Source organism: Thalassophryne amazonica, chromosome 20 (assembly GCF_902500255.1).
Source record: "Thalassophryne amazonica chromosome 20, fThaAma1.1, whole genome shotgun sequence".
In the NCBI taxonomy this organism is placed as follows: domain Eukaryota; kingdom Metazoa; phylum Chordata; class Actinopteri; order Batrachoidiformes; family Batrachoididae; genus Thalassophryne; species Thalassophryne amazonica.
In genome coordinates, this window is record NC_047122.1 from 45,860,395 (window position 1) to 45,879,334 (window position 18,940).

The 18,940-nt window shown below is 39.5% G+C and overlaps 1 protein-coding gene across 2 annotated transcripts; it reads right to left on the minus strand.

Moving 5' to 3' along the window:
- Positions 1-3,303: 3,303 nt before the first annotated feature.
- cibar1 (CBY1 interacting BAR domain containing 1) lies at positions 3,304-18,033 on the minus strand. 2 transcript variants are annotated; one of them, XM_034161204.1, is made up of 9 exons: positions 17,881-18,032; positions 13,189-13,423; positions 13,026-13,094; positions 12,738-12,839; positions 11,593-11,598; positions 9,235-9,339; positions 7,361-7,474; positions 4,865-4,984; positions 3,304-4,291 (listed from the first exon to the last, which is right to left on the minus strand). In XM_034161204.1, the coding sequence occupies exons 1-9, from the start codon at positions 17,913-17,915 to the stop codon at positions 4,172-4,174; spliced, it is 906 nt and encodes a 301-aa protein (XP_034017095.1). In that variant the 5' UTR covers positions 17,916-18,032; the 3' UTR covers positions 3,304-4,171. The 2 variants fall into 2 exon arrangements, with proteins under 2 accessions (XP_034017095.1, XP_034017096.1); XM_034161205.1 differs by lacking the exon at positions 11,593-11,598 and having other exon boundaries at positions 9,235-9,346; positions 12,739-12,839; positions 17,881-18,033.
- Positions 18,034-18,940: the final 907 nt, after the last annotated feature.

The following is an 18,940-nucleotide window of genomic DNA, read 5'->3' on the forward strand; positions in this document are numbered from 1 at the left end:
GATCAGGGAGTGGAGCCTCTGGGTTTTTGGTGGAAAAGCTGTGTGACTCACAAACACACACTTTACAGGTGATGACTCAATGAAACACAGTTCATCCAGATCCACAGTAAACTTAACACGTGAGAGCACGTGAAGGTGACCATTCCTGCATGCACATTAACCTTTACGTGCATTACAGCGCTGTTACACACAGAGCTGATTACACACCGCCTACGCAGCTTTTACTTCACACTCGGGGTGTGCAGATGGGATTTTCTCGAGGTGATCGCCTAAAACAATGATTACAGCATTATATTAACATATAATCAGGGCTAGATGCTATTATTTTAAGCAGTAGCCCCATGGGTCACCAAACCTTTAAATTTGGGAGCGTTGGTACGTTTGTTGGAACATGGTTAATTAATTTTTCAAAGTGAAAAATCAATGGTGCAAATCAATGATCATGACATTACATTACATATTTTGGAAGACTGAGCAACATTTTTAACTACTGGACCCACCAAAACCTTCCATTTGGTGGCCTTGGTACACTTTTGGCAGTCCAAATGTATATTTTTGGTGACTGAATCAAAACAATGATCATTAAATTCATTATTAAATAACTGGGAATATTTCTTATTATATGGCTGTGACGCTACGCACGCTCTGATTGGCTGATTACCAGTCGGATATTTTCCCATATCCAGACGAGTTACCATGACAATCGGTCCGCAATGCGTATTTTCGTTACAGACCAGGAAGCAAAAAACATAAAAAAAAAAAAAAAAAAAAAAGTCGGCCATAAACCTACTCCATAAATATCTAAACACCACCTGAAAAAACACAGATTGAAAGCTTACCAGCTAACAACCATACCATCTGTTGGCAAGAAGGTCTGACTACCAGCCATCAGCAGCTTTCATATTCAGGTGATACTGTAAGTTTGCTCGGTCTGTACGGGGATATCAGACCTCCGTGTTGTCAGTACGGACTTTGCCAACGCTCAGTCTGTACTGACAACACGTCTATTTCCCCGTACAGACCTCACGGTTGGTTAATAATTGTGTAATATTTTTAACTACTCACCCGACAGGCCATCAAAACCTTCAATTTGGTAGAGACTACTACAACCTATTTATTAACGATACAGAAAAAGCAATTTTACACTAATTATTTCTGTCTGTAACTGTGATACTTCAAGAAATCATTGCATGATGAACCTAACGTCTACAGTCATGCATCATAACGTTCATCATAACGTTGTTCACTTTTCCCATGAAGTGTGATGTGATGTTTGCTGAAGGCATTTCCAATGAAAAATGAGCTGGACTGAAGGCACACACTGTATGTTGATCTTAAATGTGTCCTATTCCAGCCACTTAAACAGCTGCTTTCTTTCAAGCCTCAGTTTTTGAGTTTCTGGTTCAATTTCTCTAAACACATTTGCAATTTGAATAGGTTTTGGTAAACCCATACTTGACCCATACCCATACTAGTCCCAACATATCTTTAGCCACTAGCTAATCAGTGATAAGCACTCACTCAGGACTGTCTACTAACAACTGAACAGGTTGCAGTTTCTGTAGCTTTTTGAAAAAAAAGCATGAATGGGTGTTAACATACAGTGCAACCAGAAAGTATTCACAGCGCTTCACTTTTTCCACATTTTCTTATGTTACAGTCTGATTCCAAAATGGATTAAATACATTTTTCCTCATAAAACCCCATAACGATGATGTGAAAAAGGTTTTTTGAGATTTTTACAAATTTATTATATGTAAATAGGTGTGTGTCTTTCCAAATCATGTCCAACTAACGGAATTTACCCCAGGTGGACTCCAACTGAGCTGTAGAAACATCTCAAGGATGATCAGTGGAAACAGGAGGCGCGTGAGTTTAAAGGCTGTGACTGCTTATCTACATGTGATTTACGTTTAATAAATTAGCAAAAATCTCACTTAATCATCTTCAACCACTTACTCCAATTAAGGGGTCACGGGGGGAGCTAGAGCCTGTCCCATTACATTAAATGTGAAAAAAGTGAAGCAACACCTGGGCTGTCTCTCCTCTACCATATGGTAGAGGAGAGACACCCGCTTATAACACAGAGGAGGTATGTGAGCAGCAAGTGTGAAAGGGCTCAGAGGAATCCTCAGAACTAGTAATCCAGCAGTGTTTCAATCCCTCTGTATGTAGGTGTGGTTGGGTGTGGTGAGACATCTACTACCACTCTTCTGCTATCATTACAAATTGCTTAACAGTTGGTTTCGTACTAGTCATAGCCCTTCTGTTAAAGTGACAAGTGTTAAAATGAAATAGTTCAGTGGATGATTGTTCCTCAGCGCTTAATATTTAGATTCGTCTGTGTGTGTGTGAGAAGGTGAGAACTTTTGTCCATCTTTGGCTGCAGAATAAATAATATGTTGTTGTGTTGTGTATATTTGTGTATACAGGCGCATGAACAGAAAAACATTCATCATGACCCAGGCAGCTGAGGAATGATGACTCACAAGTGATGAATGATACAGCGACAGTAGCATTGGCTGTGACAGACAACACAAACTGACACGCATGCACATAATCATTTGATACGGCTCCATGTGCATAATGGACAAGTTTCCTGTCTCTCGAACACAAACACGTATAGATCCACATAGACAGACGGCGCCACTTCGCTTGTGTATTTACACGACTGTCAGAGATGAGCTAAGTGCCAACTGACATCACCTGCTGCACTGCAGCTACCGCCTGTGCAGTACTGTTAACAAAATATACAGTTTCAAAACCTCTATTTAGTAACTCTACCGGAGGCGTCAACTCTTATTAGTCACATATCTTAAGAACATCTAATCCAATTTTGATTAAACTTGGGAGGCGCTTTGGGCCTCTGGAGGAGGAGAAGAGGTTTGCTTTTAGTTAGGATCAGTCAACGATCAAGGCCAGAGGTCAAGGTCAAATTCCCCGTTTCATGCATGTATAGGAAATTGGCAGATTTTATCAAAGTGAGTTCATATATTTTATCGTTAGTGAACTCCCATTTCACATTTTGTCTCAGTGCCTCCGTACTTTGCAGCATGGGTGTGATGCACCTGAGCATGTTTGATCATTTCCCCTTTTATTCACAAGGACAAGTAGCCACAGCATAGTAAAAGGATAATTCCAGTACTACATAAGAAATGTACATTTGATATTGTGTAGCTTTTGTATAAAAAAACAAAAACAAAACTAAGACAAGAACTTCCTGGAATTATAAAGGCAAATATTAGTGAACATGTCAAACCATCAGAATGCTTCTGAGAGGCAAGCGTGGCTTTGACACTTATTTTTCTTTTAACAAACCTTTAAAACAGCCAATATATCCTCTGATGATGCTTTGCTTTTGTTCCACAAAGACGAAAAGCAGTGTACTTTCAGCTTCCTAAGTATTTGTGGCGTAATCGTCTTTGCAGTTTTGCCTCTGTACAACACCACAACAGAGCTGTAATGAAACAATACAGACGTGTTTGTAGTATTAAGATGAATTCTAGGGGGTTTAACAAAAATATCATGACCCATTTAGAAATTACAACCATTTTGATACACAGTCCTTCCATTTTCAGAGGCCATATGTGAACAAACAACACAAATATCAGAATGACTGATTCAATTTTACAGTAAGTTTTTTTTTTTTTTTTTTGACAAGTCAGGAGGTGGATATGTGAAAATTTCCAAGTCATTGAATAAGTCTTGGAGTTAATTTACCTCACTCAATAAATACAAATTACTGTATGGTAAATCTGTCTGGAGTGGGCAGTTCTAAAAAAAAAAGCATGAATGTGAGGGAAGCCACCAAGACACTCATGACAACTCTGGAGTTAAAGGCTTTTGTGGCTTTGAGAAACTGTACACAGTGAAGCTTTTGCCTGCTGCATCTTCATTTGACACACCTCTACACATACATGGAAAAGGGGTTCTGTTTTGGAGGCAAGGACACCAGCCTCTTGTACCACTGTGTTGCCCATTGTTATTAACAATAATCCTTAGTTTGCCCAATTACTTATGTTCTATAAAATGTGGGGGACTACATGTAAAAATGTCTATCATTCCTAAATGGTCTGCAATCATATTTGTTTCATTTCAACACCACTGTAGTGGAAAATATCACCAAAATAACATCAACGTTCAAATACTTATGGTCTGACAGTAAAATAATTTATTTTTCGTCATCTGTGTCTTCACCGACTTCCTCGTCATCTTCCTCCTCTTCAGATTCATCTTCATCCTCCTCTTCCTCCTCCTGTCCTCTCGTCTGCCAACTGTAAGCTTTTTGTTGCTGTGACAACAAGTAAACAGTCACTGTGGCGTGAAAACGTTCTGGCATGACCGGTGCATTTACAAAAATCTTTTCTGTTTCTCTTTTGACATTCAACTTCACCACAGAATTTTTTCCCCCCACCTTACGTTTGTCAACAAACCAAGTGCTTCTGGTGTCCTGCAGGATGCTGCTGTACTTATCAGTGTGAATTATACTGTAAATCTGTGGATTACCATTTTTAAGACGCTGTTATAACTGACTATATGGAACACGTGTGAAATAACCGAGCTGCCTGAAAAATCAGACAGGCGATGGATGTGATGTTGCATTACTGCACTAGGTCACATGACAGCGGTCAGTAAACATCACCGAGAACCAGCGTCTGGTATGAGGAAAGTTACGGAGTTCTGAAAACTAAGGAGGGAATTTTCAGTCTCATTACAATGAAACGCGTGCAGCTTTCAAAGAGGAAGATGAAAAGCGATTTCATAACAGAAACTGCTTCACGAGGGACCTCAGAAGCTTTGGGAAATTCTACTTTTTTATGAGTTAATGATGGCTTATCAGGAAATTTAACTCGACGCGACTTACCTGTGAAGTCCCCAGCGTTCCCAGGAAGGACCCGGTGTGAACAAGGGAGGCTTTGGAATCAGCTTGCACAGTATCTAACCGTGACACATATTCAGGGGGGCGCAGGAGGCTCCTGAACATCTGCCAAAGAGAGAAAGTGTTACATTTTTAATTATTTTATAGTCGGTATAAAATAATGGAAGCTTAACTGTTTTAAGTGTACCAAATACAGAGTAAGGTGATTAGACTATGACACCAATTTTATATTCTTTCCTCGATGTGTCACCATAATGATTATTATTTTTTGTTGAATTTCTGTGTACTGTTTTTTACTTACTTTACTTTTAACACTTGGTGGAAACATTGTACTTGAAATAAAATTATTTAAGGAACAGATTATTTTAAGTGGAGATTTTCAACTTTAATTTGAGCATATTTATAGAAAAATCAATTAAACTGCAGTAGAAGATAGAAAAAAATCTTCCTGTGGTGAGACAGCTCTTCCCCCACAACAGCTGGCCAGAACAAGAACACACTGCAGAAAGTTGACATCCATCAAAATCCCCTCTATCTGTTCCAATAAAAGATGTATATGATATAAGAACCTTTTCTGGGATTATGTAGGAATAGAAGACAGCGCTGCTGATACAGAAACACACTCTGGCATGTTCTTCCACACTTCTAACCCAGCACCAAATGCAAAAGCCATGTAACACTGATTAGTTTGGGGAAAAGATGGAAGATGTCCATTACGCTTGACATATCCAGTTCAGTGAGGAAAATGAAGCAAAAAGCAACAAACAAACATGGGAAGTCTTCACAAAAATAAACAGAGGGTTTATTACAGGATGTAAAACACTTCTAAGCCTCAAAAACGGACCAGATTAAAGTTTGCAAAAGGTCATGGAACAAGATGTCTCCTGAAGGACCAGTAGCTCTCACAAAGACAAGTACTCAACCTCGTACTGACACCTAAATCCTCCTTGATTTGACCCAGACAAAGTGGGGCAAGTGTGACACCCTCTGAACTTTAGCTAGGGGGTTGAGAGATCAACTTATATTACAAATATTTGGCTCTGTGGCACTCTGGTGTTGAATAACCACAAGACAAAGGCCAAAAGCAGATATGCAAGCAGATGGAGCTCATTCCCACACTGCAGTAGTGGGAGCTAAAAAAGCATTCATCATTCTGGAAAAACCAACAGAGTGATGAGACAATATTAACTTGAGACATGGGCCATGACCTAAACATCCCACCTAATGCGTGAAACCCAGCGGTAGTGTTGTGATGTATACAGCTGCCAGTGAAAAAGCTTCCTTTGTATTCACTGACGTCATGTCTGAGAAAAGCAGCAGGGAATGTTTCAACAGCCATTGGAAGTCATTCTATTGCGCAGATGGACATCAAACCAAACTGCAAAAGCAACCCAAGAATTTTTGAAGGAAAAGTGAAATGTTCTGCTGCAGTGACAGTCATTCGCCTGATCTGAAGTTAATGTGCCCCAGTAACAAGCTGCAGTCAGACCTGATGACTGGGATTCTACAATTCAGGCAGTCGGCAACAGTTTAAAGACGAAAGTCACCGCTTGACTGTTTTGTTGTCGCACTGTCGTAGTGCAGAGACAAAAAAGAAATTAAGAGAGAGAGAGAGAAAAAAAAAAAAAAAAAACCCCGAGCACCAAGCAAAAAAAAAATGTTCTGCATTATTTCTAGCAACTCAACAGCTCAGCAGGTAATCACTTTTAATTACTTTAAGACAACAGATTGGAAAGTATGCCTCTGATCGTATTGCAAACTGCCATTTAAAACACAGTAATGCATTTCACTGTTGAAAATAAATTCTGCAGGGACTCTCGATCAGGATTAACTTCATGCCTGTCATTGTGGCTTTTCTGGATGATTCAATCTCCCATGCTTTGTACTGTGAGTCATTGAAAAACAGCCTCGTCTGGATGGGGAGTTTCACTTCAATATGAATGGAAGGGAGATGATTCAGTGCCAAAACACAGATGAGGCGACAAGGAGGGGAAGAAAAATAGCACAAGGACATCTGCAGAGGAGAAGTGTTCACTTAATAACATTAAGCCTTTGTTTTCTTACTGCAGGCATTGTTGCTTAAAATAGTTGGGAGAATCACTGAATTCTATAAGGAGAAACTAGCACTAGCTTGCACGTCCGGACACCATGCAGGATTCAGTGCAGGTTACTTCAAAGTTACCACATGAGATGAAGGGCGCTGATAATACAGTGTGTGAGTAATTAGTAAAGGGTACACCGGGCTGTGACAGGTTGGACCGGTTACACAAAACCTCAAAGTCAACGAAATGCTCAGCAGATGGTGAACATAATGCGTCAGGCTAATATAATAGCACAAACATTAGTACACCAACCTCTTTAGTCAGATGGTTTGTCAGTATAGTGAACATTTCAGATTAATAATGACCTTTCTAGATTTTCAACGCACTAATGTGCATGTAATCACTGCACCCTGGTTGATCAGAGTTGGCATTAACCTACCTCAAGGTCCTTCTCCTCATCCACACTCTGGATGCTCTGGTAGGCCAACGTGTACAACTCTAAGGCTTTGGTATGGAAGCACATCTCCACCTTCACAAAATCACCAAAGATCTTCTACATGTGCACACACAAGAGCAATTCATCAATACTCAATCTAATTTTAAAATCCTGTATTTAAGTGATACAGAAGAGTCCAGTGGTCATTAAAGGTATAGTGTGTGAGATTTAATGGCCTCTAGTGGTGAGGTTAGAGACTGCATTGTACCATCACCAGTCACAATATTGTTCCCTTCACATTTATATTTCTTTGGTGATAATGATTCATATTCCCTTGTCTTGCAGAAAGCAGAATATCTGAGTCTCCATTTCACAAGAGGGTTGTCAAACGTGCAAGAGCAACCAGTAGCATCATACCAATGATTTCTTTTTTTTAATCCCCTTTGGTCTTCCAACCATGCTGTAAGATCCAAAATGCAGAGTAGGTACATCCTTTTTGGGCTACCATAGTGGCATCCAAAGACATTCCAGAAACGGCCACAAAGTGATTTCATTGACAAACTCATCCAATCTGCTGGAGCTGATGTTAATCAGTAAAATTACCTGCTGGAGTCAGTGGTTTCAAAGAAAACCTGCACCCGCTTGGCCCTTTTTGGAATGTATTTGGACACTAATGACAGTATCAACATGACAATGCAACATGGCAACGTCGAAGAGTGAACCTTCTCCCACGTAGAAACAAAGATCTCATGAAAACACATTGATTCATTCGGTATTTTAACGTTTCTCATAATCCCCCTGCGCTTCCCAGAATGCGCTGCAGTGCCCGCAGAGTTCCGGTGTCTCACAGCGCATACAAACAATGGCAAAGCGAAGATGTGAATGGCGCAGATCCAGTGAGTTCACAAGCAATTATGATGATGACACGTTCTCTCAAGTTGAGAGGAGGTGTAGGACCTGTGAGAAACTTCTGCTGTGCCCCGATGTTGTCTTGTTGTCCATGCTTCATATGGTGTGTTTACACTGTGCCCTAAACCGGAACTCTGCTGAAACCGACCACGCAAGATTCACAACTGCAAAACACCAAACTGTTTCAGGTAACTACCCACTAATTAATAGATGGTTATGAATGCTATATTACTTTTCTGTTAATAAATGTCCCAAAATCCTACACGCTGTAGTGTCATAGTGTTCCATGATGCATACTACAAAATGCACACCCAAAATAGCCGACGCACATCCAAAACGTCCTTGTATTTGGTAATACAACCTGATCTTAACCTAACTGCTTTTTATAGCTGTCTAATTGATAAAACCAAAATATTTGCATCTATTTGGACGGCATGATGGAACACTCTGGAACACTGATTTATTGCTTACCACGCCGACATACAAATACACCATAAAATATTTACATACCGCTTTGAACACAACGTGAGCACGACATCCGCTTATACCAACCTACTTAACTTTACAGCCAATCACATAGCCACTGATTCACGACAGGGTAAGGACCGCCCACATGAGGGTCAGCCTTGACTCAGGAACAAAAGTTAATGCAGGGAGAATGCGGGGTTCTTTATTCAAACGATGCATGTGACGTTTGTTCGATGACCCCAGCACTGCTAGATGACTGTTATCGGTGTAGGCAACTTTAAAAAAAACATCTAAACTCTGAAGTCCGTTTCCTGTCCTTTTGAGCTCACTCACCACATAAAAGAACCTTAACAGTAGCTTTAAAAAGTCAAACTCATTTGAAACAAAAATATTTCATGATACAGGTTAAGAGGAGTGGATACACCACTGCATGGTTTTCTGCTGATCCCATTCCCGACAATACAACTCTGAGCATTAACAGAATGTTTACAACTGCAGACCTTGATGTCCTGAATCTTCTGCTTCTCAAAATCATCTATGGTCTCTTTTAGTTGCCTGCTGGTGCGTGCAGCATCCGTGGTGGCTCTGTGGAGCTCACTTTCAGCCTGATGGCAAACAGAAACACATTGGAATGAAATAACAGGCTGGTTAGTTTTTTTTTTTTACTAAAGCAAGTTGCACTATAAACAGAATGGCATTCATTTGTGAATGTTGATTGAATTAACCAGAAAGTTGAAGTCTTAAAAGTTTAAATCAGCATTGCATGCACACACGCACACACACTGCAAACTCTGCATTCTACCCACTAATCAGGAAAATGAATAAATCCTTAGCTCTTACACAATACGGTGCATCTGGAAAGTATTCACAGCACTTCGCTTTTTCCACATTTTGTTATATTACAGCCTTATTCCCAGAGTAAATTAATTTTCCCACTCAATATTCTACCCCCAACACCCCATAATGACATGAAAAGTTTTAGTTTTTTATTTTTGCAAATTTATTAAAAAATAAAAGATATCACATATTCACATTCTTTGCTCAATACTTTGTTGATGTACCTTTGGCAGCAATTACAGCCTCAAGTGTTCTTGAATATGATGCCACAAGTTTGGTGCATTTATCTTTAGCCAGTCTTGTTCATTCCTCTTTGCAGCACCTCTCAAGCTCCATCAGGTTGGATGGGAAGCGTCGGTGCACAGCCATTTTCAGATCTCTCCAGAGATATTCAAACAGATTCAGGTCTGGGCTCTGGCTGGGCCACTCAAGAACATTCACAGAGTTGTCCTGAAGCCACTCCTTTGATATCTTGGCTGTGTGCTTTGGGTCATTGTCCTGCTGAAAGATGAACCATCATCCCACTCTGAGGTCAAGAGCGCTCTGGAGCAGGTTTTCATCCAGGATGTCTCTGTACATTGTTGCATTCATCTTTCCCTCAATCCTGACTAGTCTCCCAGTTCCTGCCGCTGAAAAACATCCCCACAGCATGATGCTGCCACCACCATGCTTCACTGTAGGGATGGTGCCTGGTTTACTCCAAATATGACAACTGGCATTCACGCCAAAGAGCTCAATCTTTGTCTCATCAGACCAGAGAATTTTGTTTCTCATGGTCTCAGAGTCCTTCAGTTGCCTTTTGGCAAACTCCAGGTGGGCTGCCATGTGCCTTTTACTAAGGAGTGGCTTCCGTTTGGCCTGATTAGTGGATTGCTGTAGAGATGGTTGTCCTTCAGGCCATAAGGTTAGGGTTAGGGTTCTTCTCTCTCAACAGAGGAATGCTGGAGCTCTGACAGAGTGACCATTGGGTTCTCAGACACCTCCCTGACTAAGGCCCTTGTTACCTGATCACTCAGTTTAGACAGGTATCCAGCTCTAGGAAGAGTCCTGGTGGATCTGAACTTCCATTTATGGATGATGGAGGCCACAGTGCTCATTGGGACCTTCAAATCAGCAGAAATGTTTCTGTACCCTTCCCCAGATTTGTGCCTTGAGGCAATCCTGTCTCAGAGGTGTACAGACAGTTCCTTTGACTTCATGCTTGGCTTGTGCTCTGACATGCACTGTCAACTATGGGACCTTATATGTAGACGCATGTGTGTCTTTTCAAATCATGTCCAATCAACTGAATTTGCCCCAGGTGGACTCCAATGAAGCTGTAGAAATGACTAAAAGATGATCAATAGAAACAGGATGCACCTGAGCTCAATTTTGAGCTTCATGGCAAAGGCTGTGAATACTTATCTACATGTGATTTCTTTCTTTTTTATTTTTAATAAATTTGCAAATATATATAAAAATCTTTTTTCACATTATCATTATGGGGGATTGTGTGCAGAATTTTGAGGGGAAAAATTTATTTCATCCATTTTGGGATAAGACTATAACATAAAATGTGGAAAAAAAGTAAACCATATCACAAGAGTAAAAATGGCATACAGTGGTTTCTCAATGTTTCCGTTAGGGTCACAGCCCCCCTCACCCTCTTTCTCTTTTGTTTTTTAAACAGGAGTTGTTACTTTGTAGAATGTAAAATAATTGTGTACATCTGGTGCAGTTTCTTTTCAAGAACACAGATAAAATGATTACACACTGCCATCTTGTGGACAATGCGCAATCAACTTGAATGAATGCTTTTAAAAATGTCACTTCATGAAGACATTCACATCTTAAAAACATCCAGTTGTCACTGCATCTCACATCCAAACTGTGGTCAAATCAGGTCTTTCAAAGCAGTAACCCTTCTTATAAAACTGGAAAAAAATTGAATTTCTATTGTCACTGTTTTATCTCCGTTTGGAAGTAATCCAGAGTCTTTCTTCTGTTTTCAAACATCAGAGGTGTTGATATGCACAGATTACCTGAGACTGAAGACCTAGTCAAGGAAGAAACACAAATATCTGTTATAGCCCACCCATTCTTAGATACAAGCTCAACTACAATTCAATATGACTACTAGCATGTTGATGCACATCACTGTATGACTAACAACTGCACCTTGGTTTAAATCATGGTATGCTGTAATGAAGGAGAGAGAAAACAGCATTGGGTTTGAGTCTACTCCTAGTTTTGTATGCGATACTGTAGCTACGCATAGTATACAAATAATGAATGTTTGAGTGCAATGGTACAAATACTTCATGAGGTGAAAGAATGTTCCATCTTTCACCTCATGAAATATTTGCACCATTGCACGATTGAAAAAACATTATTTGTTTTATATAATGCCTAAAATACATCCTTGTCATTTGACATTTTATTAATTTATAAAGAGAAAAGGGACTTGCACCCTTCCCGGTCCTACGGTGTTCGCCAAAGCTCGGTAATGATACAGAGATGCCCTGTCTCACTAAGGTGTCATCTGATGGAACCTGCTGTGCCTCAGTGGCCCCCCGCAAGCCCTGAGCTGCGGTGGGGCCAACTCGGCCTGTGGCAGGGTCAAACCGGCCTACACGGCTCTGCCTCCGGCAAACACTGCTTTCTCAGGACAAACCCAACTCACTTTCAAGCTCCCGTGGCGCATCCAGCCTTCCTGTCCATTACCCAGCGAGTCTGGGCACTGTGTTGGGCTGCTGAAAGCTAAGTGCTGTACCCGCTAGTGTGAGCGTGCGGTGACTTGCAATAGCACAAAACACACACAACCAAAATTGCATGGTAAAAGGAACATGACAAATGGTACGAATAAATCCATATCACGACATACAAACCAACAATCAAATGATACAAATCTATTCAGGTGTTATGCAACCCCACTGGTTCCCTGTGTGAGACACCCACAAAAACAAATATGGTTGCTATTGGTGATGAATCTTCTGTGGCGAGAAGACTGAAAATGTCCTTTTTATGACACAGAAACACAATGTAGCATGGTACTATCTCGACAAAATATAAACTAAACTCTTAAAACTTTAAATCAGCCGTACAGTTTCAGGCCAGCTGTGGATCATGGAAACCTCTGTACTTCATCTATCTGACATAACGTGATTTGAACACAGTACAAGGATACAATGATTTGCCTGTCTGAGGGGTTTCTCCGTTTGGTCCTTTCCAGCTGAGCCATCTGTTTGGCCTCTCTGTCTCTGGCAATCTGAGTTGTCTTCAGATCCTCCTGTAAGAACACAGCAGTCATTATTCGTGCTAACATGGACTTTACACTTTGTATCATTTGGCAGATGATATTTTAATGTATTTGAGCAAGGACAGCCACTTGCTCTTCTGTGACTTGGCTCACTTGGAGCCGTGGATCATTTAGAGTTAATGATCACTGATACAGTGTATATTGTGCTCTGCTTACCCTTTTAGATTTCACTATAGATCCGTAGACTTTTAATGGCTCTACGACCTTAGATTCAAGTCGTTCCACCTGTGAACGAGATAATTTCAAGATGTCCTCTGACTGTGTCCATTTAATAAGACTTTTCTGTGAAAACGTACTGTGGAAACCAGTGGAGATTTACCTGGGCATGGCGATAGTCTTGAATCTTGGCTATGTGGTCGGCAAACTGTTTCATTCCGCTCTTCAGGTTTGTTGTTTCCGTGTCTGCATAGAGGTTGATTTCTTTAACCAGCAGATCTGCCCCGTCTCGTAGCTTGGCAGTTTTACGGACATATGTAGCAAACAGTTGACACATCTGTCCGAAATGTTTTTCCACATTAGTTATATTTTCTTGGATCCTTCCTGTCTGGCTGTCTCTGGACACGGTGAAGAGTGACATGTCAGTGAGTATCTGACTGCAAACATTTGTTCCAGGAACACAAAAAGTTTACTTTAAAAGGACTATTAAAAAAGGCTTGTAAAGGCTATGATTGTTTTGTATCTATAACCAAACATCCAACACAACACTGACTTCTTTTTTAATAAACATGATATTCATACATATTAAGTATAAATTAGCACGCTTAATTTAAAAATCGTCTGAAGAGAAACATTACTGTTGCAGCAGATTTCATATTCATAAGTTAAAGTGACCTTCTTGATGTGCAAAACTGACCAATTTCATAAACCAGCCTCCTACAGAATGCTTCAGCTGATATTCTATCTTGTTGTTAGTGCAACAGTCACGTGTGGCAGGATGGAAATGATGTCGTATGTAAAAGAGGCAGATATCTATGGAGGACCAAACATGAATTAACATATCCTCCTGGTCCCCACAATTCAGTAATACAAAGTGTTGAAGGATCACCCAAATATTGCATACATACATATGCTAAATATGAATTAAATTGGTCAAGTAGTTCTTGAGGTATCGCGCTAACAAGGATGACAATATCTCACTGTGACCTTGAAACTGACACCAAGGTCACCGTAATCGACTGGTGATGACCCAAGTACACCCTTATGTTAAATATGACTGAAATTAGTCAGGTGGTTCTTGAGATATCGCGCTAACAAGCGAAAACGGATGGATGGACATGCTGATCACTATATGCCCCATATTTCATACCGGGGGGATAAAAATTAATACATTTATCCATTTACTTAATTTATTTATACATTATTTGTTTATTCAGTATGAATTCATATTTGATCCTCTATACAGGTGCATCTAAAAAATAAATGAAATAAGAATTTCATGAAAAAGTTCAATATTTTTTGTCTGGTATTTCAGAAAGCAAACATTTTTACATATTCTAGTTTCAGTACATAGAAAAGTTTTTAGAATTACAGACTCCTGCTCCAAAAATAGAAAATGCATATCTCCAAATATTAGAATATTCTGTTTCAAGTCACTATGCAATATGAATACCATAAATGCCTCACATCTAGTTCAGTACACACAACCACAATCATGGGGAAGACTGCTGAATTGACAGTTGTCCAGAAGACACTCAGACACTTTCCACAAGGACGAAAGTCACTGCTAAAACCTTTGGCTGTTCAGAGTTCTGGATTCAAAAAATATTAATGGAAAGTTGATTGGAGGGGAAAAGTGTGGTCAGAAAAGATGCACAAGTAACAGGGACAACCGCAGCCTTGAGAACACTGTAAGGCAAAGCTGATTCAAGAACTTTGGGGACCTTCACACAAGGAGTCCACTGAGGCTGGAGTCAGTGCATCAAGAGCCAACACGCACAGGTGTGTCCAGGAAATGGAGTACAAGTGTCGTATTCCTGGTGCCAAACCACTTCGGAACCACAGAATGCCAGAAGTAGCTTACCTGGACTGTTGCTCAGTAGACCAAAGTCCTCCTTTCAGATAAAAGTAAATTTTACATTTCAATTGAAACTCAAGCTCTCAAAGTCTGGAGGAAGAGTGGAGAGACACAAAATCCAAGCTGCTTGAAGTCCAGTGTGACGTTTCCATAGTCAGTGATGGTTTGGGGTTCTGTCATCTGCTGGTGTTGGTCCACAGTGTTTTATCAAGTCCAAAGTCAATCCAGTCAACTACTAGGAGATTGTAGAACACTTCATGCTTCCATCTGCTGAAAAGCTTTATGGTGCTTTATGATGCTGAATTCCTATTCCAGCAGGACTTGGCATGTCTTCACAGTGCCAAAACTACTAGTACCTGGTTTGCTGACCATGGTATTACTCTACTTGATTGGTCTCATATACAATCCCTCATAGATTTTTTAACGGGTATTGTCAAGAGGATCATACGAGACACCAGAACCAACAATCCAGATGAGCTGAAGGCTGCTGTCAAAGCAATCTGGACTTCCAGAACACCTCAGCAGTGCAAAAGGCTGATCATGTCCATGCCACACTGCACTCATGCAGGAAATCCTTCAAAAAGAGCCACAACCAAATACTGAGCGCATAAATGAGCACACTTTTCAGCAGTTAGATATTTCTGTAGTATAAATCCTTTTTTTAAACTGAACTTCTGAAACATTCAAATATTGTAGGATATGCATTTTCTATTTTTTCTAGCTGTAGGCCATAATTATCCATCCATTTTCTATTCCTGCTTACTTCAATTAAGGGTCATGTGGGGTCCTGGAGCCTATCCCTGCAGTCATAGGGTGTGAGGCAGGATACTCCCTCGACAGGACACTAGCCTATTGCAGAGCCACATACAGAGAGACAAACACATTCACACCCGCACGCACACCTATGGAGAATTTAACGTTTCCAGCTCACCTAACCTCCAGAGGGAACCCACATAAACATGGGGAGAACATGCAAATGCCACACAGAAAAGCCACATGAGGAAATTGATCCCATGACATTCTTGCTGTGAGGCAATAGTGTTGACCACTAATCCACCATGCTGCCATAGGCTGTAAAATTAAATGGAAAAATGATTGAAACATTTTAGTTTCTATGTATTGAAACTAGAATATGTAAAATTTCACTCTCTGAAATACCTGGCATAAAACAATGAACTTATTCACGATATTTTAATTTTTTGAGATGGACCTGTAAATATGACAGAGTTGTTAAAGTGTACCTGCCTGGTCTGTGGGAAGTAGATTTGTACTACTGTCAAGTCATTCATCAAATATCAAAAAGTATTTGTCAATGAGGAATACACAAAGGTAGAACAGTTAATTGTACACACTACCAAATCTCCCATTAACAGAATTTTGCTGGCACAGAAAAAAAAAACTTGTATCCAAAAATTGTTAACATTTTTACTGTTGCATTTAACATTTGCTCAGCTACTGCAACAATTAACAATCATTTTGACTGAATGTTGCAGAATTTTGCAATAAACTCATGAATCACTCGATCCATCTGTACACATAAAAAAAAAGAAATTTCACAGATCATCCACACTGTAAATGCTAACATACAAATGAATTAAGTATGATAAGTGAACCAAACTCAGTTTTCATCAACCTGTTATGAACACTCTTTTTAAATAAGTAAGTAATACTTTGAGACTGGAAGACCTGCTTTACTTGATGTTTCCCATTTAAGACAAATTAGAAAAAATAATTTTTCATATCCAGTGTCCTTTGGGGCATTCTTTCTGACATGTGCAGATCTGCCTCACTTTGCGCATTCCCGCCCACACACGTCCATGGTGAGCCCGTGTTTGGACCACCAGTGCTCTCTCCAACCTGTTTTTCACTCATTGATGATAAACTGTCTGGAATTAGTTTGGTTTATAAATCAAAACCATAAGTCAAAACGGCTTTGCTTTTAATGTCCTATGTGACACGCCAGTACTGTTCCATGTTGAAAGTAAAGGACTTGTCCTTACAGCAGTGGGCAGAGCGCTCAAAGACAGAAGCTCTGACTCGTTGTTTGTGTTGGATTTGTGATCGCCTTTGTTTTAACTCAGAAGTGTCAGCAGTGCTTAAACGCAAAAATGGCTTGTGTAGCTGACAGTGTACCGGAGTCAATACTAAAAGTTAGCAGTTAGCTGTAGCTTCAAGAAAATTAAATTGACCTGAATATGAAGGATGAACAAAACTAAAGAGAATTACGCTGTCATTTGTGTACTGGATGCTCACAGTAAATAAGTTACTGTAATCTAATTTATTTGACTACTGTAAACTCAAAATAAACAAGTTACTATAATCTAGGTTTTTAAGTTTATTTGAGTACTGCAAACTCAAAATGAATAAGTTACTATAATTTATTTAAGTTCATTTGAGTACAGAGAACTAACAAAAAATTAGTTAATCAAATCTAATGTATCTAAGTTAACATAAATTACTTTTTTTAAGGCAACAACTTTGTATATTTTTTTTTAAGTAAAGTCAACTTATTATATTTTACAGTGCAATAGCACCAAAATCGAACTGTTCAAATGAATTGTAACAAATGTAAAACGCTTGTTCTGAAAAGTTAAAACCTGTCAAAAAGTGTCAGTTATTTAGAAAAAGTAATTACGGTTGTTATAATATTGATACATTTGTTGTACCTTTAAAATACACAAATCAGTGAGTAGTTTCATCACTAAATTACTAAGTCACCTTTGCAGAGTGTTGTTAACGACACTCTGCAAAGGTGACTTTTTTACAACTTATCTTTGTATCACTAAAATATCTTTTTTATTTATTTCGTACTTTGCAACGGTTTGTGTCTCATAATAATAAATCGATGTTTGTACAAAAACAACACTAAGGCTTCAGTGATTCTGGTCAAGCTAACGCTAGCTACACGATGACGCCCTCTTCTGTGAACCAAACTTACACAAACGTCGACAGCATTCTGCTTTCAGATTTTGCTTTGCAGCATTACACCAGTCTTACCTCGCTCTGGTGTCGGGCGTGCGATTGAACATCATAACACCACTAAAATGTGTTAAATATGACGGTAAAATTAAGGATGCTACATCTGACACCGACGCTTCAAATCCTGCGTCGCACTCCCTCGAACGAAGCACGAAGCACCGTGTCGAGGATTTGCCACGTGACCGACGACGTTCAGGTATGTTTTGCTTTTCCATAAAATACATGCACATTATGAAATTTAATGATAAAATGACAAAATAACGACAATCCCATTTTAAGTTTTGTCTTTTAAATTTCTGTTAGAAATTAAACTTGTGATCTAATTCTTCTGTTTGCTATTATATGAGGTCGTAACATTACATACAAATTAGTTAAAAGATAATTACATCATTGTAATGTGCTGTTTATAGTTGAACGCATGTATGAAACACAACGTCTGCAGTTGATGTTCTCCACGAACGTCACGAATGAATCTTCGAGCAGTAAACCAATTTTCGATACAATGGTTCAAAGTTTCAGAATGCTTTATTTTAGCTGCAGCGGCGATAGCAACGCCATTCTTCTGTTACCATGGTGCTCTCCAGTGGTTCCGGTGAAGAGAATTGTGTCCTGGGAAATTGAGTCTTTCTTTCTTTCTTATGCAGATAAGAGAATATTGATGAGGAATCCTTCAAATTGACCTTTCTCACCATTCTTGCTGGTTTTACCCCATAACATTCAGCCACAGATAGTCCAAACTATACCTTTTTGGAATCTCTGTGATCAGACAAATATGTGGTGTAATTATCAGTATGATTGGAGCATCTTTTAATTTTGTCCCCTGTGTAATTCCTCAATTGACCTCTACCTGGCTGCCTATTGAAAATTAAAGTGGACACCCTGCTTTTTCAAAACGGCAATGTCTAAGGTATATTTTGTGACAAATTTGGTGCTTGCATGACCATTTGAAGGATTTTTTATTTTTTTTTTTAGTTATCTGCTGCACTAAGATAGATAGATACTTTATTCATCTCCAACAGGAAATTCAGATATCCAATAGTTCATAAATAAAAACACAACCATCTCTGAACTGGACTCA